The 27,630-nt window shown below is 37.6% G+C and overlaps 1 protein-coding gene across 1 annotated transcript in view; it reads right to left on the bottom strand.

The window, feature by feature from the left end:
* The window catches only part of ADAM28 (ADAM metallopeptidase domain 28), a 92,427-nt gene that overhangs the window by 61,801 nt on the left and 2,996 nt on the right, over positions 1-27,630 (bottom strand). Inside the window, exons 3-10 of the mRNA XM_032389019.1 lie at positions 26,822-26,880; positions 23,584-23,687; positions 19,755-19,831; positions 18,132-18,210; positions 16,945-17,021; positions 14,930-15,119; positions 4,994-5,065; positions 3,983-4,054 (exon numbers count right to left, since the gene is read on the bottom strand). Coding sequence (XP_032244910.1) covers positions 3,983-4,054; positions 4,994-5,065; positions 14,930-15,119; positions 16,945-17,021; positions 18,132-18,210; positions 19,755-19,831; positions 23,584-23,687; positions 26,822-26,880 — 730 coding nt within the window. The remainder of the gene's footprint in view (positions 1-3,982; positions 4,055-4,993; positions 5,066-14,929; positions 15,120-16,944; positions 17,022-18,131; positions 18,211-19,754; positions 19,832-23,583; positions 23,688-26,821; positions 26,881-27,630) is intronic.

Below are 27,630 nucleotides of genomic sequence, written 5' to 3'. Positions count from 1 at the left end.
CAGATAAACTTCCAGTTATTGGATGAATGAGCTGTGGGGATCTAATGTACAGCTTGGTAGTGATAGTAATAATACCGTCTTAATTACTTTAAGATTGGTGAGAATAATTTTTAAATGTTCTCACCACAAAAAAGCAACGGCAACTATGTGATGCAATGGAGGTGTTAGCTAACCTATGGCAGAAATCATTTTGCAAGTAAGTATATCAAATCAACACACTGGACCCCTTAAATTCACACAGTGTTATATGCCAATTATATCACAATAAAGCTGGAAAAAAACCTGCACAGTGACAGGTTTTCTCATGGGGCAACTTCCTGCTGAGAAACCTGAAGAAATGGTTTAAGTAGTTTGGAAAACAATAAAAGCATTGAGGAATGCAACTATCATCAAAAGAAAAGTCAGAATCTAACTAGATTAAAACCCTCCCCTTGATGATTCCCTCAACTTCCCTCTTCCGTTCTTTCTTTATTTGACCCACCTGACAAAACTTCAATCCTGGTTAAAACAATTCCTCCCTATGTCTCTCCTGCACCATGCCCCAGAACAAAGGAGAGAGCACACTATGCTGACTGCTTTCACTTGAAAGCCATGACTACTAACCTCAAGTGGTCTTTACCAGTCTCAGCAAACCTGCTGCATTTCCAAAATCCATTTACTCCCAGAGGCTTCTGCACATTTTTTCCATGCTCACTCTTCTCTTTTAGAAATTGTGACACTTTCTATTAAAACCTCACTTTGAGCAGATGCCCCTGCTTCCAAATTCACTCAGAGTATAGAAACAACCAGAAGAGAATATCCACAAGCTCCCATCACTGTCTGCCTACTGGCCTACTTCAAACAACATATACCTCCCTTTCTTTACTATATGGATGAATGCTGCATGCCTAAGGCCAACTTCTCCACTCATGCACTAGATCTCCGACCTCTTCCCAGGTCAAGGAGATTATTCCAGCAATTCTTCCATCTTCCTTGCAATTCTATGCTCAGCCTTCCACAGAATCATTCCCATCAGCATAAAAAGGATGACCCATCATGATTGGGGGATGACTTTTATGACCCCTCTCCCTTTCACTTATTTCCCATTTCTCTGCTTCCATTTATAGCAAAACTTCTGAAGAGAATTTTCTCTGTTATCTCTAGTTCTACTTCCTATTCTCATTGGACTCACTCTAATCATGCTTGTCCTCTTACACTCTACAGAAACTTGCATCATCCAGGTGACTAATAACTTCTACTCTGTTAAATCCAATGGCCAATCCTCAATCCTCAGAAGCATCTAACATCATTGATCATTTCTTCCTTTGATAGATTTTTGTTTCAGGGAGCTTCCAGAACAACACTATCCCCTGATTTTTCTCAAAGCTCATTGTCTACTCTTTATTGGTCTCTGTCATTTTCTCCTACACTTTGATCTCTCCTCAAAGAAGAACTTCAAGGACCTGTTCTCAGTCTTTTTTCTACTTATCTATGCCCACTCCTTTAGCTCTCTTATACCAGGATTGGTAAGCTTATTCTGTAAAGGTCCACAGAAAATGCTTCAGACTTTGAGGCTGCGTGGTCTCTGTGGTAACTACTCACCACCACTGGCACTGTAACAGGAAAACAGCCTTAGACAATGTGTAAACAAATGGGTGTGGCTATGTTTCATTAAAACTACTTTTAAAAAGGCAGCACGCCAGATCTGGCCCACAAGCTACAGTTTGCTGATCCATGTCATATGCCATTCTGTATATGTTAAAGACATGGATTTATGTCTCCACCCAGACCTAGCCCCTGAACTCCAGTCAGTCTTGTATATCTAGCATTTTCACCTGGAAATCTTTTTTTTTTTTTTTTTTGCATCCATGAATCTTCTCTTTAATCTTTAATGATCCAAAAGTTTACAATGATATAACCTGACACATGTTACTAGGTGCTGGACATGTGGAGGGCATTGTCAATATGGACATGTCTACCCCTCATCTCAGGGAAATTTCCTAGTATTATTTCTCTGATTTTTGAAATGTAAAGTCTCTAATTTTTCATTTCTTAAATATAAAAATGTATAAATGTATAAATGAAACATGTACACATTTAAAAAAATTACTTAGTCATAGAACACTTTTAATAAAAATTAGCAATCCACTACCATTGCCACCCCCACTAAGAAACAATAATATTTTTGTTGAGATATAATTTACATATAGCATTATATTAGTTTTAGGTATACAACATAACGATGTGCCCCTGGAAATCTTTATACAAAAAGATATCTCAAAGCAAATGTGTTCAAAATGGAAATCCTCATCTTTCCTCTGAGTCATTATCCCCCACCATGTTACCCATCCTTAAAGTTGCTCAGGTCCAAATCCTTCATGTCACTTGACTCTTTTCCTTTTCTTATACTTCTTATCTCTCATCTACCTCATCTACCCTGTGTACTCTATCCAGAGATCAGCTATTCTCAATAGATCCAATACCACTGCTTTTTCTCAAGCCACCATCATCTCTTGCCCTGAATTAGGGAATAATTCCCCTACCTTCTGCCAATTGCTTTCCTTCAGTTTATTTCCAACATAATGGCCAAGATAATCTTTTAAGAATACACATCTGAATATGTTACACCTCAGCTCAGGCTCTCCAATGTCTTCCTTGCTTGTGAAGAATAACAAAGTCCTTACACAGGCCTACCAGGGGCTGCAGGTTCTGACCACTGCTACCTGTCAGATGTCATTTGCTCCCACCCTTGCCCTGGCTTACTGCATGCCAGCCACAATGGCCATCCCACTGTTCCTCAAATATGACAATCTAGGTTCTGTTCTCAGAACCTCACTCTGCCTTGCACAACCTCCCCTAGAGTCAGACTCTTATCTCCCTTCCTTTCCCTACTCAAATGTCAACTTGGACACTCTAGACTTGAGCTTTCCTATTTAACATAGCACCCAAGATGAACCTCTCTATCTCTTTATTTTTAAGCTGCTTTATTTTTTTTATAGCACTTATAATCACCATCCTATATTCTCTTTATTTGGTGTGTTTATGTTCATCTTGAACAAGAATGTAAACTCCTTGAAGGGATATTTGTCAGTTTTGTTCCCCACTTAATTTCTGTCACCTAGAAAAGTTCCTGTCACAAAGATGTTCAATAAATATGGCCAGTTCTTGGGGTTCTTTAAGAGGAGTCAGAATGATCTTTGTGGTGAGAAGATGAGATAGGGATGATGTTGGTCATTAAATCCACCTTCATTTTCTCTCTATCCTTAGAGAACTTGCAGGCTACCACAAAGTGACTCACTCATGTAAGTAGGCAGACTAACTGTATGTTCAACTAACAAGACACTAACAATTAGATTCAAATAGAAGGGATACAGAAATCATTTTTAAAAGATTTTGTTAATTAGATGACAAAATCATCTAATTTTTCCAACTGAAATGGACTTTGAAATCAACATCTTTCCAATTGAAATGGACTTTGAAATCCAACCAATCCAAGTTCAAATCTTATCTCTACCATTTTCTAACTTTGATTTTAGGCAAGTTACTTTGTTTCCCAGAATTTAATTTTTCAGCTATAAATTAGGGTTAGGAATATCTCAGAGTTGTTTTGAAGATTCAATGAGATGATGTATTGAAAGATATTACTGTGCCAGAGTTTGGCTGATTTTGTTTGTTTTCCCATGATCTCCCATAGATTGGCTTTCTGTTGGGATTTGCTGGTAAGTGCTGTCTCCCCAGGCTTTAGAAAAACAAAACAAAAAAACCAATTCAAACAAAACCATTTTTTATACCTTCATCAGCCTGAGAGTTGTGTGGCAAGTAGGTGAGAAACATCTCTATCATGTAATATTAATATTCAATTAAGTAGCAAAATTTCAAGAACCAATCAGCAGTATTAACCTTAGGAGTATTGACTTTCTTTCCCTGCTTCATGAGCATTCATAGATACACCCAATGACACCGCCTCACAAATTGTTAAAATTGCACTTCAAGTATACCATACCATGTTGACATAGTTGGCCATTTCAAACACCCTCTTTCTTATTTCCTCTGGATCTTGATTGTACTTTTTAAACTGGAAAAAAAAAAAAAAAGACAAAACACAAACAAACAAACAAAAACCAACCATGACAAAATATGGGTACTGACAGAAATGAATATAATTGGAAGGTAAAAAAAATAAAAAGGTAATTTCAGTTTATTTTGCTTATCAGTGGTTATAATTAATAAACAGTTATAAAAGTTAACAGTTAAAAGATAGAAGGAAAATGCTCCCTTATTTCTTTAGCTAAATTGAAGTACTTTCGGAGTAGAGATGATATTTTACCCCTGAAGTAGTAGCTCAGTGTAAAGTTTTAAGGAATTACTCCAAATATATTCTCATTTAAATGCCATGGTTTCACAAGCTGTGCAGAATTGGTACAAGGAATAGCTTATTCATAAATATGAATGATAAATGATAAATGAATGTAGTATAATGAGAGGTCAAGCTTTAGGGCCTGAAGAAATTAACTTATCATATTATCATAGTGCAAAGCTTTCCCTTTTGAGATCAGACATGTGAACCTTAGTTTTCCAATATTTGAAAATGCATTCTTGTAAATAATATAAACAATGACTATTACCAAAAAATGTCTTTTTCAGAAAATTCCATTCATCAGTCTTGTACATTTACCACTCTCTGATGAGGATAAATTCTAACTTATCAGTGATTTAACTTCTTAATGAAAGACAATATGGCAAAGAAATTTAATTGGAAACTAAGTTTGGATACAATAATAGAGGATAAAATGCAAAAAATTCACTTTATGCATATCATATCAGGTGCACATTCCTGAGAAGGAAAAATCCTATCAGTCCAATTATATGTCAAATTTCCTAGGATCAGAACAATTCATAAAAAGGAATAGCTCATATTCATGATTTTTCAAAACTGATCCATATGTTTAATATTTCCCATAATAAATTCATGTAGAAGGGGATTTTAAAAGACACATTTATCCGTTATAATTACCTCACCATTATCCAGCACCAAATAATATTCTATGTATTTCTTATGCTCCGGACCCTTCTGGTCTTTGGATTTCTGTAATAAATATCAAAAAGAAAATTACTGAAACAACATCATTCTCCTCAAGAATCATTCTTTTATTTGAAATGTGTAATTTTAGAAAAGATTGGTTAATATCTGGCAATAAAGGAAAACAACATTACCATTTTAACTCTAACCAAGCAAAATTATCTATAGATGAGGTTCAGAATATCAGAGCTAGAAGGGACATGAGTGAAATTCTAGTCTGACTCCATTTTGACAGAATTTAAATGATTGCACATGTGCTGGAACTAAAACCAAAGTTTTCAGATTTTTTGAACAATGGGCTTTCTCCACTATCCTGTCATGAAATAGAGAAACTCTGACTTCAGCATCCTCCTAGTGTTTTCTTGTTGTTGTTGTTGCTGATGGTGGTGGTGGTGGTGGCTTTAAGCAGCCTTTTATCCCTCTCTCAGTGAGCACCCCCTTCCTTAGAAACAGTGCAATGCCCAGAGCCCCCATGGCACCTATCTCTCTTCCCCTTGGCTCTCTTCTCCTCAAGCAGAGGTGGAGCTCTTTCCCACATTCCAAGCTTCCCTATTTTCTGTTCCTTTTCCTCCACCAAACAAAACGAAACAACAACAAAAGACACATTTCACAGTGGATTGTTCCATTGAAAAGTAGCAGATACATTATTCATACTAAATAATAAACTATCAATGTTTATTATGTTACATTTCTGGAAGTGCTTGTCTTTTTTTAATATTTTATTTATTTATTTGAGAGAGAGAGAAAGGGAGCACGAGTGGCGGTGGGGGGAAGCAGAAGGAGAGGGAGAGAGAGAATCTCAAGCAGACTCCATGCTGAGCATGGAGCCCGACTCAGGGCTTGATCCCATGACCATAAGATCATAACCTCAGCCAAAACCAAGAGTCCGATGCTTAACAGAGTGAGCCACCCAGGTGCCCCAGAGCTGGTTGTCTTTTTTTTTTTTTTTTCACCATGCCCCAGAGGTGGTTGTCTTTTTCTTTTTTTTTTTCACCATGGTTAATCACCATACATTACATCATTAGTTTTTGATGTAGTGTTCCATGATTCATTGTTTGCGTATAACACCCAGTGCTCCATTCAGTACATGCCCTCTTTAATACCCATCACCAGGCTAACCCGTTCCCCCAAAACCCTCCCCTCTAGAACCCTGTTTGTTTCTCAGAGTGCATAGTCTCTCATGGTTCATCTCCCCCTCTGATTTACCCCCCTTCATTTTTCCCTTCCTGCTATTTTCTTCTTTTTTTTTTTTAACACATAATGTATTATTTGTTTCAGAGGTACAGGTCTCTGATTCAACAGTCTTACACAATTCACAGTGCTCACCATAGCACATACCCTCCCCAATGTCTATCACCTAGCCATCCCATCCCTCCCATCCCCCACCACTATAGCAACCCTCAGTTTGTTTCCTGAGATTAAGAATTCCTCATATCAGTGAGGTCATATGATACATGTCTTTCTCTGATTGACATTTCGCTCAGCATAATACCCTCCAGTTCCAACCACATCATTGCAAATGGCAAGATTTCATTCCTTTTGATGGCTGCATAATATTCCATTGTATATATATACCACTTCTTCTTTATCCACTCATCTGTCGTTGGACATCTGGGCTCTTTCCATAGTTTGGTATTGTGGACATTGCTGCTATAAACATTGGGGTGCATGTACCCCTTCAGATCCCTACATTTGTATCTTTGGGGTAAATACCCTGTAGTGCAATTGCTGGATTGTATGGTAGCTCTATTTTCAACTTTTTGAGGAACCTCCATACTGTTTTCCAGAGTGGCTGCACAGCTTGCATTCCCACCAACAGTGTAGGAGGGTTCCCCTTTCTCCGCATCTCCGCCAACATCTGTCATTTCCTGACTTGTTAATTTTAGCCATTCTGACTGGTGTGAGGTGGTATTGCATTGAGGTTTTGATTTAGATTTACCTGATGCAGAGTGATGTTGAGCACTTTTTCATCTGTCTGTTGGCCATTGGGATGTCTTCTTTGGAAAAATGTCTGTTCATGTCTTCTGCCCATTTCTTGATTGGATCATTTGTTCTTTGGGTGTTGAGTTTGATAAGTTCTTTATAGATTTTGGATACTAGCCCTTTATCTGATATGTCATTTGCAAATATCTTCTCCCATTCTGTCGCTTGTCTCTTGGTTTTGTTGACTGTTTCCTTTGCTGTGCAAAAGCTTCTTGTCTTGATGAAGTCCCAATAGTTCATTTTTGCCCTTGCTTCCCTTGCCTTTGGCGATGTTTCTAGGAAGAAGTTGCTGCGGCTGAGGTCAAAGAGGTTGCTGCCTGTGTTCTCCTTTAGGATGTTGATGGACTCCTGTCTCACATTTAGGTCTTTCAACCCTTTTGAATCTAATTTTGTGTGTAGTGTAAGGAAATGGTCCAGTTTCATTCTTCTGCATGTGGCTGTCTAAATTTCCCAACACCATTTGTTGAAGAGACTGTCTTTTTTCCATTGGACATTCTTTCCTGCTTTGTCGAAGATGAGTTGACTATAGAGTTGAGGGTCCATTTCTGGGCTCCCTATTCTGTTCCATCGATCTATGTGTCTGTTTTTGTGCCAGTACCATACTGTCTTGATGATGATAGCTTTGTAATAGAGCTTGAAGTCCGGAATTGTGATGCCACCGGCTTTGTTTTTCTTTTTCAACATTCCTCTGGCTACTCAGGGTCTTTTCTGGTTCCATACAAATTTTAGGATTATTTGTTCCATTTCTTTGAAAAAAAAGTGGATGGTATTTTGATGGGGATTGCATTGAATATGTAGATTGCTCTAGGTAGCATTGACATCTTCACAATATTTGTTCTTCCAATACATGAGCATGGAACGTTTTTCCATTTCTTTGTGTCTTCCTCAATTTCTTTCATGAGTATTTTATAGTTTTCTGAGTACAGATTCTTTGCCTCTTTGGTTAGACTTATTCCTAGGTATCTGGTGGTTTTGGGTGCAATTGTAAATGGGATTAACTCCTTAATTACTCTTTCTGTCTTGTTGTGGGTGTATAGGAATGCCACTGATTTCTGTGCATTGATTTTATATCCTGTCACTTGACTCAATTCCTCTATGAGTTCTAGCAGTTTTGGGGTGGAGTCTAGTGGGTTTTCCACATAAAGTATCATATCATCTGCAAAGAGTGAGAGTTTGACTTCTTCTTTGCCGATTTGGATGCCTTTGATTTCTTTTTGTTGTCTGATTGCTGTGGCTAGGACTTCTAATACTCTGTTGAATAGCAGTGGTGATAGTGGACATCCCTGCCGTGTTCCTGACCTTAGGGGGAAAGCTCTCAGTTTTTCCCCATTGAGAATGAGTTTTGCTGTGCGTTTTTCATAGATGGCTTTCATGATATTGAGGTATGTACCCTCTATCCCTATACTCTGAAGAGTTTTGATCAAGAAAGGATGCTATACTTTGTCAAATGCTTTTTCTGCATCTATTGAGAGGATCATATGGTTCTTGTTCTTTCTTTGATTAATGTATTGTCTCACATTGATTGATTTGCGGATGTTGAACCAACCTTGCAGCCCAGGGATAAATCCCACTTGGTCCGTGGTGAATAATCCTTTTAATATACTGTTGGATCCTATTTTGTTGAGAATTTTTGCATCCATGTTCATCAAGGATGTTGGTCTGTAATTCTCCTTTTTGATGGGGTCTTTGTCTGGTTTGGGGATCAAGGTAATGGTGGCCTCATAAAACAAGTTTGGAAGTTTTCCTTCCATTTCTAGTTTTTGGAAAAGTTTCAGAAGAATAGGTATTAAGTCTTCTTTAAATGTTTGGTAGAATTCCCCTGGGAAGCCATCAGGCCCTGGGCTTTTGTTTATTGGGAGATTTTTGATGATTGCTTCAATTTCCTTAGTGGTTCTAGGTCTGTTCAGGTTTTCTATTTCTTTCTGGTCCAGTTTTGGTAGTCCATACATCTCTAGGAATGCATCCATTTCTTCCAGGTTATCTAATTTGCTGGCATATAGTTGCTCATAATATGTTCTTAATTGTTTGTATTTCTTTGTTGTTGGTTGTGATCTCTCCACTTTCATTCATGATTTTGTTGGTTTGGGTCCTTTCTCATTTCTTTTTGATAAGTCTGGCCAAGGGTTTATCAATCTTGTTAATTCTTTCAAAGAAGCAGCTCCTAGTCTTGTTGATCCGTTCTACTGTTCTTTTGGTTTCTATTTCATTGATTTCTGCTCTGATCTTTATTATTTCTCTTCTCCTGCTGGGTTTAGGCTTTATTTGCTGTTCTTTCTCCAGCTCCTTTAGCTGTAGGGTAAGGTTGTGTATTTGACACCTTTCTTGTTTCTTGAGAAAGGCTTGTATTGCTATATACTTTCCTCTCAGAACTGTCTTTGTTGCATCCCAAAGATTTTGAACAGTTGTGTTTTCATTTTCATTGGTTTCCATGAATTTTTTTTAATTGTTCTTTAATTTCCTGGCTGATCCATTCATTCTTTAGTAGGATGCTCTTTAGCCTCCATGTACTTGAGTTCTTTCCGACTTTCCTCTTGTGATTGAGTTCTAGTTTCAAAGCACTGCGGTCTGAAAATATGCAGGGAATGATCCCAGTCTTTTGGTACCGGTTGAGACCTGATTTGTGACCTAGGATGTGATCTATTCTGGAGAATGTTCCATGGGCACTAGAGAGGAATGTGTATTTTGTTGCTTTGGGATGGAATGTTCTGAATAGATCTGTGAAGTCCATTTGGTCCAGTGTGTCATTTAAAGTCTTTATTTCCTTGTTGATCTTTTGCTTAGATGATCTGTCCATTTCAGTGAGGGGGGTGTTAAAATCCCCACTATTACTGTATTGTTGTCAATGTGTTTCTTTGCTTTTGTTATTAATTGCCTTATATAATTGGCTGCTCCCATGTTAGGGTCATAGATATTTACACTTGTTAGATCTTCTTGTTGGATAGACGCTTTAAGTAGGATATAGTTTCCTTCCTCATCTCTTTGGTTTAAAATCTAATTTGTCGATATAAGGATTGCCACCCCAGCTTTCTTTTGGTGTCCGTTAGCATGGTAAATCGTTTTCCACCCCCTCACTTTCAGTCTGGGGGTCTTTGGGTCTAAAATGAGTCTCTTGCAGACAGCATATCGATGGGTCTTGTTTTTTTATCCAATCTGATAGCCTGTGTCTTTTGATTGGGGTATTTAGCCCATTTATATTCAGGGTAACTATTGAAAGATATGAATTTAGTGCCATTGTATTACCTGTAAGGTGACTGTTACTGTTTATTGTCTGTGTTCCTTTCTGGTCTATGTTACTTTTAGGCTCTCTCTTTGCTTAGAGGACCCCTTTCAATATTTCTTGCAGACCTGGTTTTGTGTTTGCAAATTCCTTTAGTTTTTGTTTGTCCTGGAAGCTTTTTATCTCTCCTTCATTTTCAGTGACAGCCTAGCTGGATATAGTATTCTTGGGTGCATATTTTTCTCGTTTAGTGCTCTGAATATATCATGCCAGTCCTTTCTGGCCTGCCAGGTCTCTGTGGATAGGTCTGTTGCCAATCTAATGTTTCTACCACTGTAGGTTACAGATCTCTTGTCCCGAGCTGCTTTCAGCATTTTCTCTTTGTCTCTGAGACTCGTGAGTTTTACTATTAGATGTCGAGGTGTTCACCTATTTTTATTGATTTTGAGGGGGGTTGTCTGTGCCTCCTGGATTTTGATGCCTGTTTCCTTCCCCAAATTAGGGAAGTTCTCTGCTATAATTTGCTCCAATATACCTTCTGCCCCTCTCTCTCTTTCTTCTTCTTCTGGGATCCCAATTATTCTAATATTGTTTCATCTTATGGTATCACTTATTTCTCGAATTCTGCCATCATGATCAGTAGTTGTTTATCTCTGGATCTTTATCTCAGTTTATCTCTGAGCTCTTTTTCTCAGCTTCTTTATTTTCCATCATTTGGTCTTCTATCTCACTGATTCTCTCTTCTGCCTCATTTATCCTAGCAGTTAGAGCCTCCAGTTTTGATTGCACCTCATTAATAGCCTTTTTTATTTTGACTTGGTTAGATTTTAGTTCTTTTATTTCTCCAGAAAGGGTTTCTCTAATATCTTCCATGCTTTTTCAAGCCCAGTAGTATCTTTAAATCATCATTCTGAACTCTAGTTCCAACATCTTACTAATGTCTGTATTGATTAGGTCCCTGGCAGTTGGTACTGTCTCTTGTTCTTTTTGTTGAGGTGATTTTTTCCATCTTGTCATTTTGTCCAGAGGAGAATAGATGAATGAGAGAACAAAATGCTAACAGTGGAAACAACGACCCCAGAAAAATATACACTAAACAAATCGGAAGAGACGTGAAACCCAGGGAAAAGAAAGGGAAAGAAAGAAAAAAGAAAAAGAATGAAAAAGAAAAAGATTAAAAAAAAATATTATCAAATATGATCAGGCTTGTGAATAGATCAGTGTCACAGACTAGATTTGGGGCATATATTGGTCTGTTAGAAGAAAGTTCCTCCCAAAATTTTAAAGAAAGAAAAACTTATATATGTACAAAAATAAGGGCAAATATGATGAAGGGATGGAATATGACTGTAAAGATGAAAATTATTAAAGATTTTATAAAAGGAATTGATAATATGAGAAGTTGGTTGAAAAAAGAAAGAAGAGGATTTTTAAAAAAAAGAAGGGAGAGAATGTGATAAGGCAGGAGACTAGAGATTTAGGGTATTTTTTTTCTGTTAGAAGAAACTGTATCCCAAAATTTTAAAGAGAGAACAACATATATATATATATATATATATATATATATATATATATATATATACCAAAAATAAGGTTAACTACTTTGAAGCGATAGAATATCACTCTAAAAATGAAAAATTAAAAAGATTTTTAAAAAAGGGATTGATAAGATGTTGGTTGAAAAAGGGAAAAAGAAATATTCAATAAAAAAAGAGATTAAAAAAATTAAGTTTGAAAGACTAAAGAATTAGGGGGGAAAAAGCCATGAATTCTATGTGCTGTATTCCCCTAGTGCTGGCATTCTGCCGTTCTCATTGATCGGTAAACTTGGTCTTGGCTGGTGGTTCTTGCTGATCTTCTAGGGGAGGGGCCTATTGCCGTGGTTCCCAAATGTCTTTGCGGGAGGCAAAATTGCCCCGCCCTTGCCGGGTCCGGGGTAAGTCATCTGCTTGGGTTTCTTCTCGGGAGCTTTTGTTCCCTGCAAGCTTTCCATACAGCTTTGGAGGCTGAGAGTGAAAATGGCAGCCTCCCAATCTCCACCCCGGAGGAGCCAAGAACTCGCGGCCCCACTCCTCAGTGAGTCCCCAGAGAAAAGCAGTCAATCACTCCTGTCTGCCCAGTCTCCAGCCACAATCTGTGCTCACCCGGCCTGTAACTGAATGTTTCTATCTCTGGCACCCGACCCCGAGTGGAGTCTCCAAACCCAGAAGATCCCTGAGGTGCGCTCTCGTGCCGCTCCTCCTAGGGAAGGAAGGGGAGTCTCCCCGGATTGGCCGCTTGTTGGGTCCCTGCTGGAGGAGCAGTGGCCCGGCTGTGCTGCGGATCACAGTTTATGGCAACCCCGAGCTGAGAGCCCACTCCTCAGCTCTGTCTCTGCAGCTGGCTTCTCTGCTCCGATACCTGGGAGCCCTGCTGCGCTCAGGCACCCCTGGTCTTTCTGTGACCCCGAGGGTCCTGAGACCACACTGTCCCAGAGAGGGTACCACCCCCCGCTTAGCCATGGAGAGACGTCCCCCAGCAGAGCTGACTTCTAAAAGTTCCAATTTTGTGCTCCGCTGCTCTATCACTTGCCGGTAGCGACTGATGGAGGCCCCCTCCCCCGCCATCTATCCTCCCGAATATCACCTCAGATTCGCTTTTCCGCACGTCCTACCCTCCAGAAAGTGGTCGCTTTTCTGTTCAGAGAGTTGTTGCTATTCTTTTCTTTGATCTCCTGTTGAGTTCATAGGTGTTCAGAATGGTTTGATCCCTATCTAGCTGAATTCCTGGGACCAGACGAAATTTAGGTCTCCTACTCTCCGCCATCTTGCTCCTCCCCCCAAGGTGGTTGTCTTTTACTTTTTTATTTTTTTATTTTATTTATTTTTTTTTTTTTTAGATTTTATTTATTTATTTGAGAGAGAGAGAGAATGAGAGACAGAGGGCACGAGAGGGAAGAGGGCAGAGGGAGAAGCAGACCCCCCGCTGAGCAGGGAGCCCGATGTGGGACTCGATCCCGGGACTCCAGGATCATGACCTGAGCCGAAGGCAGTCGCTTAACCAACTGAGCCACCCAGGTGCCCGGTGGTTGTCTTTTAAACAGGCAAATGAGCTTCCATTAAAAGAACACATTACTGAAAGTAGACTTTTAGGTGTAGTCCAATGAGCTACACACTTCCCTCCCAGCCTCCACATGAGTAGCGTATTCACTAGCACTTAACTCTGCACCACTTGTGCTGTGGGCACTAAGAATAAAGCAGTGAAACAGACATGGTTCATGGGCTTAAGGAGCTCCCATTAGGCAAACAGGCATAAGCAAATCAGGTGGTGATTAGTGCTACACAGAGGATTAGATGGAATCACATGATACTGAGTACTGAGGTAGTTACTTCAGAATAGATGGTTAGGGAAAGCTCTAAAGAGTTGGTCATGCAGCAAACATATTAATGAAAATGAGAAACCAGGAAGGGAAGATAAATTGGAAGATAATTCCAGCAGAGAAAAAAATGAACAAAAAGACTGAAATGAATTGATATTGGCATGTTTAAAGCACAGAAAAGATATCTGTGTTTGTCAGAACATAATGGGGGAGGTTTTTAGTAGGCAGGGAGTAGAAGGTAGAGAGATTACAGATAGAAGTGGGGCCCTAAGCATACAGGGATTTGTAACTCACTGTCATCCTTCCTCTTTTAGACCTCTATATATTAAGGCCCTCATAAAAGCTCAACCCCGGGTCCCATTCTTTATCTACACATTCTTCCTAGGTAATCCCATCCTGTGTTACGCCTTCTTTAAATAGGAACTCTGCACTAATTACTATCAAATGTGTATCTCCAGCCTTGGCCTCTCCTCTAAGGGCCAGACTGTTATAATTAACTACCTATTCCATGCACCCATTCAAATGTCTAATACCACAAATTTAACATGGTCAAAATAAAACTACTGATTCCCAAACCTCAAACAAAACCTGCTTCTCCCTTATTCTCCCCAGCTCAGGTAACAGTACTACCATTCATCATTTGCTCAGGCCCAAATCGAGAAATTATCCTTGATTCTTTTATCCTTCATTCCTGGGAGTGGTTCTTCTGGGTTCCTAGTATCATATTCCTGGTAGAATTTAAACACACAGCAAACTGAACCCAGAAGAGATTTTCTTTTGCTAAAACCAATTCTGCCCAGTGCTTTGGATTCTGAGAACATTTGAAGAGATGATTGGATATAAAGTGTCCCCTGAAGGAAATGAACGTAATTATGGCAATGACTTTTTATATACTTCCTATGGTTTCAAATAAGCCATATTCATTTTTCTTCTGTGACTGTAAGAAAACTGTTGAATGAATTCATTCATAAAGACAGCAGGATATTTTATGTCAAAGTAATAATACTTTACACCTTTGTTGTATGTTGTAGTATTGTCAAAGTTGCCTGTTCCTAGAGGGCAAGCATTATTATATTTATACTTTTTTTCAACCCTGGCACATTGTTGTTAATAATAGTTAATCCACAAATACTTATTAAATAAATCATCAGTGTACAACAAGATTTTAGTGTCTCTACAGCCTACTGTAGTACTAGTAGTTCAACAAAGACTATAAAGTTTCCTTTAATTGCAACTACTAAGACTGGAACCCAGGACAGCCAGAACAGGATACATGAAAGCACTGCAAATAAAAAAATGAAAGTATGCATACCACCAGAATGGTGGCAGGCAGAACCACACTCTGCCGAGATCCATGTGCCCATAATATGTCATCCATCCCACAGGTGCTATTAGTCTTTTCTTCGGGATCATACTTGAAGAGTGCATGTTCCTGTCCATCCTGATTTGTGGGGCTTAAAGGTTCAATGAAGTACTTTTGATCTCCCTGACTGAAGTAGCCCCTGAAAAACATGAAAATCCGGGCTTCTTAAAAAATATTCCTGCTTTTGGGTGCTATATAGACTTATAGACTCCAAAAGTTACCAATACCACATAATTTCAAGCTCATGGTGGTAGAATATAGTGCAACATTGCAGCTAAAGATACACTTAGAGATGACCTAAACCTATTTTTTCTATAAGGAAATGGGACCTGTTGGGAAGAAGTGACTGCTGTAATGTCACATAGCTAACTTATGTCAGTGCTGACATTAGAATGGAAATTTCCTGATTCTCACTCTGTGTTCTTCCAATCTAATACCTTGTCTGCTCAAAAGGTGCACTGAAAATAAAGACTTTGAAGGCTTATAAATAAGAGTTAAGATTCTAGGGACACCTGGGTGGTTAATCGGCTCGGGTCATGATCCCAGGGCCCTGGGACTGAGTCCCACATCGGGCTCCTTGCTAAGCAGTGAGCCCGCTTCTCCCTCTGCCTGCAGCTCCCCCTGCTAGTACTCTTGCTCACTCCCTGGTGCACGCGCTCTCTCTCTCTAGCAAATAAATAAATAAAATCTTAAAAAAGAAAAAATAGTTAAGATTCTAAGTCTATAACTTCTTGGACGTGATACCATGGGAAAATTACCTAAACTCACACAGCCTCAGTTTATCCATCTATAACATGAGAATAATACCTACCTAATAGAATGATTATAAAGGTTGAAGGACATAATATATAAAGCACATGATAAACAAATATTACCAATTTCTTCTCAATTATCTCTGCTGAAGCCCCAAGCTAAGATTCATTTAACCAATATTTAGGGAGCACCCATTATTCATTAGTCATTGGATTAAAGGCAGACAATAAGAAAAAAGAGTCATGGTTTCCCCCTTCATGGAGCTTACAGTCAAGTGAGGAAGACGGATGTGGATAAAATAGTCACATTTGACCCATAAATAACATAATTATATGACATATGAGATATTCATAATTACAGATAACTGCTAGGACAAAAAAGTATAAGAATATATAATAGAAGACTGGATTAAGTGTACACAGAACTAGAAGACAAGAGTGGATGGGCGGAGATAAGTAGGTGGTTTGTTGCAATGGTCTACATAAAGGATCATGGTAGTTTGGACTAGGATGTGGCAGTAGAGAAAGAATGTAGTGAATAATCTCAGCTCATATTTAGCATATCTAATCAATAGGGCTTGATAATGGATTGAAAATGGGTAGTTAGAGGCAAGAAATCATCAAGGAACCTAGGTTTCTGGATTGGGCAAGTGGCTGGTTGATTATATCATTCACTGAGATAAAGAACACTGGAAAAACACCAGATTTGGGAGAAAAACATTAGTTTGATTAGGGGTTTATTAAGATTGAGATTTCATTAATCTATCCAGATATGAAAGAGATATGGATATATGGAAGACAAAATTAGATAATCAAGTCTGGGCATCAGAAGAAATATCTCATTGTAGAGAGATGCCTAGGGAGTTATTAATATAGAGAAGAAAACAATGTCATGGGCATTGATAGGACAAACTGAAGAGAGAGTTTAAAAAGGAAAGGTGAAGAGCTCCCATTCCCTAAAGAGTCAGACTCAAAAACCTATATTTTGAAAACAAACAGACAAACACACCTCTGCAAGCAATTCAAATGTGTAAATTTACAAAGCACCATTAAGAGAAGCCCTGTTTCCTTCAAATCTCAAAATCCTTCAACCCTTAGGATTCATATTTAACTATAGTATACTTCATTCTATTTGAGACTCTTCAGGTTTTTTAAAACACACACACTCATGCCAATACCACAGGTATACACAAACCATTCATGAAGCCTTACCTTAGACCCCTACATGTGCTGATGCTAGCATCTGAAACTTTTTCATTAACAATGTGTCCTTGGTAATAACAGTCATCCTAAAGAAATGAAAAAGGGGGTTTTGTAAAGGAAAGTATGTGTTTCTTAGATCCACTGCTAAATTTGAATTTCAGAGCTTGAAACAAGATCTCTAATGTTTTCAAATCATTTTATGCTGAGCAACAGTCAACTTAGAGAGGTAAAAAAAAATGGTTAAGAAGCTCTTTATGGTTAAAATCTGTAATATTTAGTTAATTAACCCAATGCTTAAAGAGCATTTACTAAATAGATATTGGTATTGCAGAAAAAGGATAACAGGGATAGATGCATCATCTGGAAGAAACAAACTTAGAGATAGAAGTTTAAAATCTGAGCCCCCAAAACATCAGAGGTTCATTCTTTCCCTTGGCTGATTGCTCATTTTATCTTCTAACACCTACAAGCTTTTTCCAAAGAATGGGTTATCATGATAATGTTGTTATTTTTTGATTTATTCAAAGAGTTTCAGCAGACTGAGTTAGTGTGACATCCCCTTCTCCATCTGGAGCAAAATGCCCAATCCTAGCACTTTTCTATGTGGATGTACTTTAATCAAGCATACCTTTGTGCTTTGAGACAGATGAGGTATTGACCCCCATAAATGTCTGCGCCATAGCTATGAGGAGAACGCCTGAAGGCCTTCCAATAGAAAATGGAGCTCAAAAAAGATGGCAATGACAAAATACTCCTCACACCACTTCACACAGCCATATTCTCTAAATAAGAGTCAAGAATAAAAAATATTTAAGGAAAACAGAATCCTATAATTCTGTCATTGAGGAAATAGTCTTGAGTTGGAGCCACTATATGATCTAGAGAGGTGATTGGCATTGACTAAGAACACAAGATGTATTTAATTCTTCATTCTTCTAATGAAAATGAGAAACTCCTGCCCACTCTCTTATAGGGAGCTCCTGAAGGTTGGATGGGGTTACCATGGTTGTCAAGGAATGCCTTTGTTCTTGTCAAACTGTACAAATATTAGAGGATCTATTAAGAAATTACTACTGCTGGGAAAAGCACCAATGTTGTAAATACTTTTTCACTTTCACTATTTGTGTGGCAATGACACTGCCTTCGGGTATTTGGGTCATACCCCAAATGACAATGATTCTAGGATATTCTTTTACCATGATTTGTGGGCTTGTGGTGACCTCCTCTCCAGTGGAATTATAACGTGTTTCCACGTAACCTGGTGCAAGGAGACCCCTGGAGAAAAAAAAAGAAAAAAAAATTCATGGTCACTCATGTTAATTGAAAAGTGCAGTGATCAAAGTGAAAGCTTTCACTGGGTGTGCAGGAAAGTTTTAACTCCTGAGCTCCTTCTCCTAAGCCCTCAAGACGAGTCCAAGCATGAAGAGGATGCTTACAATGCAAAGACTGAGGGAGCTGAGTTTCTGACATTCCTGAGTAGTGTGGAACAGTGTCTGCTTTCTCATCAGACTTTGATACTTCTCTGAGGGAGATTTGAGGAAGAAATGGAACTGAGAAGGGTAGAGTTGATAAATATGACTGAAAAGAGCAGTGCTCCTGCCCAGTTTAAGACAACTACATTTTCACCCAGTCCTTTTCGGTTCCCAGTGACTGCTAACAATTGTGGCAGTGGGAAGTTTATTGGGAATTGACTTGCATTTGGTAATTAGGGCCCTTCTGGCATTTTCATTGAGCTTCTCAGAATTCTTTCAATTACCCGGCAGCACATAGGAGTCTGGATATACTTTTTAAAGAGGCAGGGCAAGGAGAAAAGGAAGTAATTACTATATGCTGAATGCCATCTCTATGCCAGCCACTGAGTTAGACACCTTACATGGATCATTCATTTAATCCTTTCTGCAATCTGGTAAGATAAATATGACTTGCTTCATTTTTCAGATGAGATTACACAGTTCCAGGGGCAAAGGATCATATCTAGGTCTGCCTAAAGTCCACACCTGTACTATTTCCATTTTACTTTACCACTCCATTTCCAAAGTCCAGGCAGTTGTGATTTTTTGCAAAAGGCAATAGTCTATTTGAGGAAAAAAAATCTTGCTGTACTATATAGAATAGTTTAGGGAATGAAAGAGCTTGAAAGCACAAAATTAGGGGAGAAAACTACTTTTGAAATAGGCGAGATATAGGCTCATCAAGATTTGAGTGAGAGCTGAGGCAGTGAAACTTGAAAGAAATGTTGAATGTAGCTGACCTGAATGCAGAGAACGAAGGAACAAGAGAACAATATAATGCATGAGAAAGCGGGCGGGTTAGTGTGTAGCTGGATGGAAGGAGCACTGGTGTAGGCACCAGGAGAGCCCAATTCCGGTTTTACCACTGACTTGTCCTTTGGTCCGAGAGTTTATTTAATTATTATGTCTTTTTTGTTTTTCCTGATGGAAATGGTTGCCAATTGTTTTAAGACCTAATCTTTCAGTATGAGGATAATAAACTACAATAATGTAGGGGAAGATTTAAAATCTATCTGCTTTTTCACAGAATTTGATAAAATGTATATCTGCTTGTATCTCAAGGATACAAACACTAGTAAACTGTTATTTTTTAGAAGGATCCAAATACTAGTAAACTGTTACTTTACTCAATGTGTTTTCACTACTTCGGTAGGAACAAATATTCACCGAACCCCTTGGGCCGGTTGAGAGAAAAAACTTATTAGCAGAGGTTTTTGAGAGCCTTAAGCAGAAACAGCCTCAATTAGCACATTTTCCACATGCTGACTTGCTGTTGGTAAGGACAATATCAGAAGTAAAAACACTTACTTGTTTTTTTTCAAGTAAAGCACTGCGATTTTCCCATTAACTGTCATTTTATACTTCAATTCAGTTTCAAATTTTTCCTGCAAAAATGCACAAACATTTACTGGTGATTATAAACACACATAAATATTCATTTGGCTATGTCCATCTTTTTAATAATTAGCAAACAATGCTTGCTTTCTTTAATGGTAGTCTATATAGTTTATATAGCTAATGTCTGCTTCCAGCCTCTTCTAACTGATTTGTTAGTTTGATTTAACTCTGCCAGCTGAATAGACATATTATTTGGGACCTTTCTATCCATCCATCCACCCATCCACTCATGCATTTTACAAATATTATTTGAGTGTTAATTATATGCATGCCTCTACTCAGTTCTGGGAATTCAACTCTAAGCAAGAAAAATTGAAACCTACTGTCAGAAAGCTTATAATCCTGTGGAAAGACAGACAATAAAAGTGATTTATGTTATATGATAAAGGATATAAATATGAGTGCAATGTAAGACGTCTAACATCTTAAGGTCAGGAAAGGCTTTCTTGAGGAAGTAACATGTAAGCTGAGATATGAATTAGCCAGGTGAAGCAGGGTGGGGAAGTTATTTCAGAAGAAGGAATAGTATGTCCACAGACCCAAAGACCTCAAAGACTTCTACTGATAGATGTTTGGTCTGGAGGCCTTCTCACGGCTAACTGGAGGTCAGAATATGGACAAAACAATAGAAATATGTACTCAAAAGCAGAGAGAAGTCATCAGGAAGAAAATAAAGTCTCAGGAGTTCAGAATGAGAAAATACCACCTCAAGCAAACCTCATGTGGAAAAAGAGAACAGTTTTGAGATGTATATACACCAAAAGAGATACAGAGGACTGTATGTTGAAGAAGAGGCTATTGGGTACTGAATTCTGATTTTGTTCTATAAAACAGAGTTTTTTCACTGGGGAGTACCACGATGTTGTTATTAAAGAGATCTAAATATGGCAGACCAAATATGACTGAGTGCTGTTTCCTCTGCTGGGCTACACCTAAGGCCAAGCTTTTCTTCTCTCCTCCCTCTCCTGGCCAGAGCAATACCTGAGCTCAGCAAGGGACAACAGTGAGTTAGAGACTTCAAGTCAGGGGGATTGTGCAGGGATTTGCCATCTCCAAGGTCAGTTGGTATGGCCCACATTCCCCTTAAATGATTAGTTACTGGAGTCCTCTCTGATGTCAAAAACTCCTGGGTATAAATATCCTATACTGTATGTCTAGAAGAGGAGAGGCTGCTGTAATTCACTTCATGCTGATGAATAGCAGGAGCTGGGGAAAAAAAAAAAGGCTAAGGGCTGAAAATAAAAGTTATGGGGAATCATTGTAACCACTTATCATTTAGATTTAAGAAAGGCCAGATGGAATCAAAATATTAGGAGGATAGTAGATATAATTTTCTGCCCAGAAGAGCTTTCTAATTTCTATTTCCTGTCAGCAATGGTTTTTAGTGGATTTTCACCTAAAATATTATTTGGAGATTGTTTTAGAAGAGATTATTGCTTTTGGACTGGAAGTTTTAGCCAACACTGGCATAGAGATTATAGATGAAAGGAAACAATAAAGAAGAAAACAAGTATTTATGAAAGAGGGTGCACTGGGTGATGTGATAACTGTACCTCCCAAGTACAAGTCTGTGGTGGAGAGCAATGCCTGCTAATAAAAAATCTACCCTATTTGTGTGCAACCTGGGTCCTAAACTATGGGTGAGGAGAGGAAAGATGCACCTTGATTTGGAAAGTACCCACTAGAAGGAAATGATTTTTTTTTAATTGACCTGGGCCATTTTAAACCAGAAGAGAAGATTAAACTTACTCTCACAGACATGCACGCACACACACACACACACACACACACCGTAACTATAGTAAAATCAATATTAAAAGAAAATCAAGAGCCAAACGGTGTAACACTGACCATTTCTGAAGTATAGACTATTCCATGTTGACTTCACAAAGAATATAAGGTGGACTGGGCGTTACATATAAGGAGAACACGTTAAGTAGGAAAAAACCCCTTTAAAAAGTGCAGATAGGTGGAAACAAGTGTATTATTAAGAAAGGCCTTGAGAATACCAAAGCTGACTAAAAAGGAGGTTGTGTCAAAAGCAGAAAGAAGACAAAATGGCTTGATAAACCATAACATCAAGCAAAAGAGCCATGATGGTTAGTCATAAATTACATAGGACAGTGTTACACAGGACAGTGTCATAACATAATCTTGAGCAGGGAGTTAATGATTGCATCCAGCTCTGCTTTTCAGACAAGTTTTCTCAAAATAGCCACATAAGATAAGCATTACTATTATTATCTCAATTTAAAGACACGAATTTGAAGTTTGTTTGTGTCTAAATTTATACAGAGAAAATTAACAAAGTTAAGATGTGAATATAAACAAGCCTTTTCAATTCAGATCCTTTACCCTTTCACTATGGATCAGGAAAATATAAGGTTCATGCAACCAGTTAATTGAGTTGTAGACTAGATAAATGATGTATTTGTGATAAATATCAAGCACATTGCATCAACTGCATGTATCTACTCAACTACTCCAAAAATTGAGATTGATCATCTATTAGGTACCAGTAACTACTCTATGGTTTTTCATCAAAATAAATTATTCAAAAACTTATATTTGTTTTATAAAGAAATCACTTTATAACTGCAATAAAAACACTGGATGTGTATTCAAATGTCCCTCAAAATAATGAGTGATAAAATGTATCTGGCATTTTAAAAAAATTTTTATTTACTTATTTGTCAGAGAGAGAGAGCACAAGCAGGGGGAGCTGCAGGCAGAGGGAAAGAGAGAAGCAGGCTCCCTGCTGAACAAGGAGCCCCATGCAGAGCTCGATCCCAGGACCCTGGGATCAAGACCTGAGCTGAAGGCAGACACTTAACTGACTGAGCCACCCAGGTGTCCCGGTATCTGGCATTTTTAAGAGAATGCTGGAAAGCATTTAAGGAAGCCATACTGATGAGGAATCCAATGCATACAGGTCCCATTTAAATGTAACAGAAACATTTTGTTGAGAAAGAATTATTTTTATAAACAGGGTCTACTATAGGTTCTGCTACTATAAACATTTGCTTTAGAAGAAATCATCTGTTAGGAACCTTATCCATTGGGGGAGTAGGTACTCCCAGGGAGTGGCAACTTACAATATTTCTGCAAGTTATTATTTATGTCTCATTTATCTATATTCTTCCTGGCTCCCAGCAGAAAACTTCTGGGTGCAGGTACTTAGAAAATTGTTGAATGAATCATCATGTTTTAGCTTTTATCTTTTGACTGAGAATGTGTTTTTTCATTAAGTAGTTAAGAACTATACAAACTTTAATACCTTTCTCTTCAGAAAAGACAAAGGAAAATTTCATGTTTAATTATAGTAATTCATTCTAACTTAATTTTCATCCACAATATTTTATTTTCGACTTCAGTTTTGTTATGGTTTTGTTTGTATGTAGATACATAGATGATCGATAGATAGATAATAGATAAAATAAATCGTATAAAATCTCTTTAGAAGTACACAGAATTATGAATTATCATAAAAATATTAAAGTTTATTTTCTGTGTGACCCTGGGCAGTTTATTTCAACTGTCAGAATCTTAATCTTCAAAATGAGGCTAACGATAGAACATTGGATCATTGTGAAGATTAATAAAAATAAGGTCAAACAACAAATGCAATGTCTATATATAAATATGCATATATGTTATAGTTGTATATCTATCTGTATATCATATGTAAATATATTTATGTATATTTTTTCAATATTCTTTGTTAAGCCAAAAGCTGTACCTGTTGTTCTGGCTCCTTGACTTCTCTTTTATGTAGTGGATAAAGTCTTCTGGGATAAACCACTTCATAGTTCTTTACTCCAGGGAGTTCTTTGATAGCATTTACTGAGGGGGAAAAAAGGTAAGAGAAGATTTAGTGGGGCATAACAAATAAGCAATCTGGTTGATAATCATCAGCCTATTGCATTTCTGAAGAATAATGCTACACACGGAGGCTTAACTGAATTATGTCAGAGAGTTATTTAAGTGTAGAGATAGACAAAATCAGAAGCCCACACTTCCTCTCAAATCTTGAACCTATATCTTCAAATATTTCCCCACTGAAAGTTTACAAGTGTTTCTCTATTTGGTGAAAATATTTCTTTTGGATTTTTTCATCTCTCTTTGCTACCTTGAATCCTCTATAAAGGAATGTAGCAAGTAGTACAGGCAAAAGCTAGTACGGGAAGGCAAAAGCCAACCTAATCTTCTAAGATGCTAATCAGTGTCAGCATAACTGAGTAGAAGTATTCTGAAAACTACAGTGTTACAAAAATGAAATAACTAATGTGTGCCATTTCTGACTCTAATATTTTTTTCTTATATTTTCCAATTGTAATGAATAAAACTAAGACACAGTAAGAAAACCTTCAATATCAGTTCCATAGAATGCTTGGCTTTTGCAATACAGACAAACTTTCATTTTTACATACAGAGCATGAAAAGAATGAAAATTAGAGAAGCAAACAATTAGAACATTTTTACTGGTCTGGAAGGAAAATTTTTGAGGCTGCAATCATATTGAAAGAGAATTGAACAGTTATCTCATCCAACCTTCTATCTATATTTTGAATTCTCAAGTCAACACTGTTTCTACAAGTTATTATTTTTTTAAATTTTATTATGTCATGTTAATCACCATACATTACATCATTAGTTTTTGATGTAGTGTTCCATGATTCATTGTGTGCATATAACACCCAGTGCTCCATTCAATACGAGTTATTTTTTTTTTTAATTTTCTTTTATTTTTTTGAGAGAGAGCACGTGCGGGCATGCACGAGCAAGCAAGGCGGCGCAAAGGGAGGGGGGAGAGAGAATCCCAAGCAGACTCCACGCCCAGCACAAGCCCAACTCGGGGCTCCGTCTCAAGACCCTGAGATCCTGAGCCAAAATCAGAAGTCAGACACTTAACTGACTGAGCCACCCAGGCGCCCCTCTACAAGTTATTTTTAAGAGGAATTCAGAGTTTTCCCAAAGCTAACACTTAATTTTCTATTTTCTCTTTTATTTGCCCACTTGATCAAGTCCTTGCTCTGGGTAGAGTAGTGTGTAAGGAAATATCAGTAGACCAACTCTTTGGTTTCTCAGGAGGCTACTGGTCTACCCAGAATATACATACAGTAGGAAACAAAGTATGGGCCCAGGCTAGCAATTTACTAACACTATGGACTGGAAAGGCTTTAGTTCTGTGTGTCATGACTAGAGTTCTCTCTAAAGATAATCCCAGCTTATTAAATTACTCAAACCTAAATTCTATGGTAATATAACTTTATGTTATTATTGTTGATCTTTTAACAAATAAAAGTGAGTATTTTTTTGTTAGTCATCTTGGATGACTTGTACAGTTATCCCAATAATGCTCCAGAGAATATTTATTTTTAAAAATTTTCTTTAGAAATTAAATCAGAATCTTTAAAAAATTCCTATTTATGTCATTTTTTTAAATCATTTTAGGATGGCTAAATGCACTTGACCACTCAAGAGCCATTTATTTTTAACTTCAAAGAATAGGAAAAGTAATTAAATTGGCTAAAAACTCATTAGGTCAAAAATGAACAATTAAAGGGATGCAATAACTTCTCTTTCACTGGCTTGAGATTTACTCTTTTTCTTTTTACATTTAAATTCAATTTAATTAACATATAGTGTATTATTAGTTTCAGAGGTAGAATTTAGTGATTCATCAGTTGCATATAACACCCAGTGCTCATTCCATCAAGTGCCCTCCTTAATGCCCATCACCCAGCCACCCCATCCCCATCCACCTCCCCTCCAGCACCCCTCAGTTTGTTTCCTATAGTAAGAGTCTTTTACGGTTGGGACACCTGGTAGCTCCACTGGTTAAGCATCTGCATTTGGCTCAGGTCATGATCCTAGGGTCCTGGGATTGAGTCCTGCATTGGGTTCCCTGCTCCATGGGGAGCCCGCTTCTCCCTCTGCCTGCCACTCCCCTGGCTTGTGCTCTCTTAAATAAATAAATAAATAAATAAATAAATAAATAAATAAATAATTCTTTTATGGTTTGTCTCTCTCTCTGTTTTAGTCTTATTTTTCCTTTCCTTCCCCTACGTTCATGTTTTGTTTCTTAAATTCCACATATGAGTGAAATCATATGATATTTGTCTTTCTCTGATTGACTTATTTCACTTAGCATAATACCCTCTAGTTCCATCCACGTTGTTGCAAATGGCAACATTTCATTTTTTTTGATGTCTGAGTAATATTCCATTGTGTATATATACCACATTCTCCTTATCCTTTCCTCTGTTGATGGACATCTGGGCTCTTTCCATATTTTGGCTACAGTGGACATTGCTGCTATAAAGACTGGGGTGCATGTGCCTCAAGATTTACTCTTCAAAACCCCTTAAAACCATGGATTCAACCCTAGAATACTTGAACTTTGGGTTTGCTTCTAATTTTTTAATTGTTGGAACAGACAGGGCAGATTAAATGATCTTTAAGGACAGTTCAAGTAGTCTATGATTTTATGAAAATAAATACAGAATTCCCCATAATCTCTTTGAAAAGGTGATGATCATTTGGATAAAGTTTTAATTGGTTATGATAAAATAAGTCTCATTACATAGTCAAGACTTCAAGCATAAGGTACCTCAATGACTTCTTGCTGTTAGAGAGATAATCCACTGGGCATTTTTATTTCTATTTAATTAATTTTTGGTAAAGGAAAACAATAACATTACTTTATAAAAAATTATAACAAATTCAAAAACCTAAAGGAACATTACAATGATTTTCTTAACATTGAGTTAAAATTTTCATAATTATCGTAATTATTTCAAAATAATAAGATGCCATGAAGTAAGAAAATTACTCTTGCCAGAAATGAACTGATGGTATTGACACAATTCCCTGGAGCTTCTTGTAAACCCATAATACCAAACAAGCATACCATAAGGCAACCACATGCTGTCTAGTGGATTGTGTCCAATCAATGCAATTAGTCCCACTAATACGGAGTTCGTGAAGCTGTATATTCACCAATGTTGCAACCATAGTAACTCTTCTAAAAATGCTGCATGAAAAATGGTTTCATCCAATACACACATTATTCTGAGAGTAAATATTAGTCCAAGTTGCCCTGGGGTCATAAAATAATAACTAATTATAGCTGATTCTTTTATAAAAGCAAAAAATGATACCCCACACACATTTCCCATTCAGAAGTGGAGAGGGAAACAGGCCAATCCAACCACTGCAAGTTTTCTTATTATACACACTCATCTCCATGATTCTAGTTAATATCTAAATCAATGCTTCTTGAAATCAGAAATTACCAATTGACTTAAATATGGAGTCAAATACATAAATTAGTGGAGAAATTTATTCCCAACTCTTTGATAGCTGAGCACTTCCAAATGACAAACAAAACAAATCAACAAATGAACGAGAGTATTTTTTAAAAAGCCTCCAGCAACCTGTCATTTTCTTTGGTTTGAAATCAACAGATTTTCAGCTCTTCCCAAACTCTTGCAACAGAGTACATTCTCTAAAAGAAACAGATAGAATTTCTTTTAATGGCTCTTATTTTTATGAAACCAAGAAGGCCTCTGAAAGAGACTTGAATTAGAACAAGTTAGACAGCAGTTAGAGAAATGCGACAGACCCAAATATTGTTTGGCTCATTCATCCTTAAATTTGATGGAAATGACTCAGCCTCCTCCCAGCTGAATAACATCAGGTTAATTATTTTGAAGCCTGTGGAATAAACACAACTAACTGCCATCCAGGGATTATACAAATCTGAGATGTAACACAATATGTT

This window comes from Phoca vitulina, unplaced genomic scaffold (genome assembly GCF_004348235.1).
Source record: "Phoca vitulina isolate PV1807 unplaced genomic scaffold, GSC_HSeal_1.0 scaffold53, whole genome shotgun sequence".
Taxonomy (NCBI): Eukaryota; Metazoa; Chordata; class Mammalia; order Carnivora; family Phocidae; genus Phoca; species Phoca vitulina.
The sequence above is the reverse complement of the archived record's forward strand: the minus strand, read 5'-3'. Positions and strand labels throughout refer to the sequence as shown.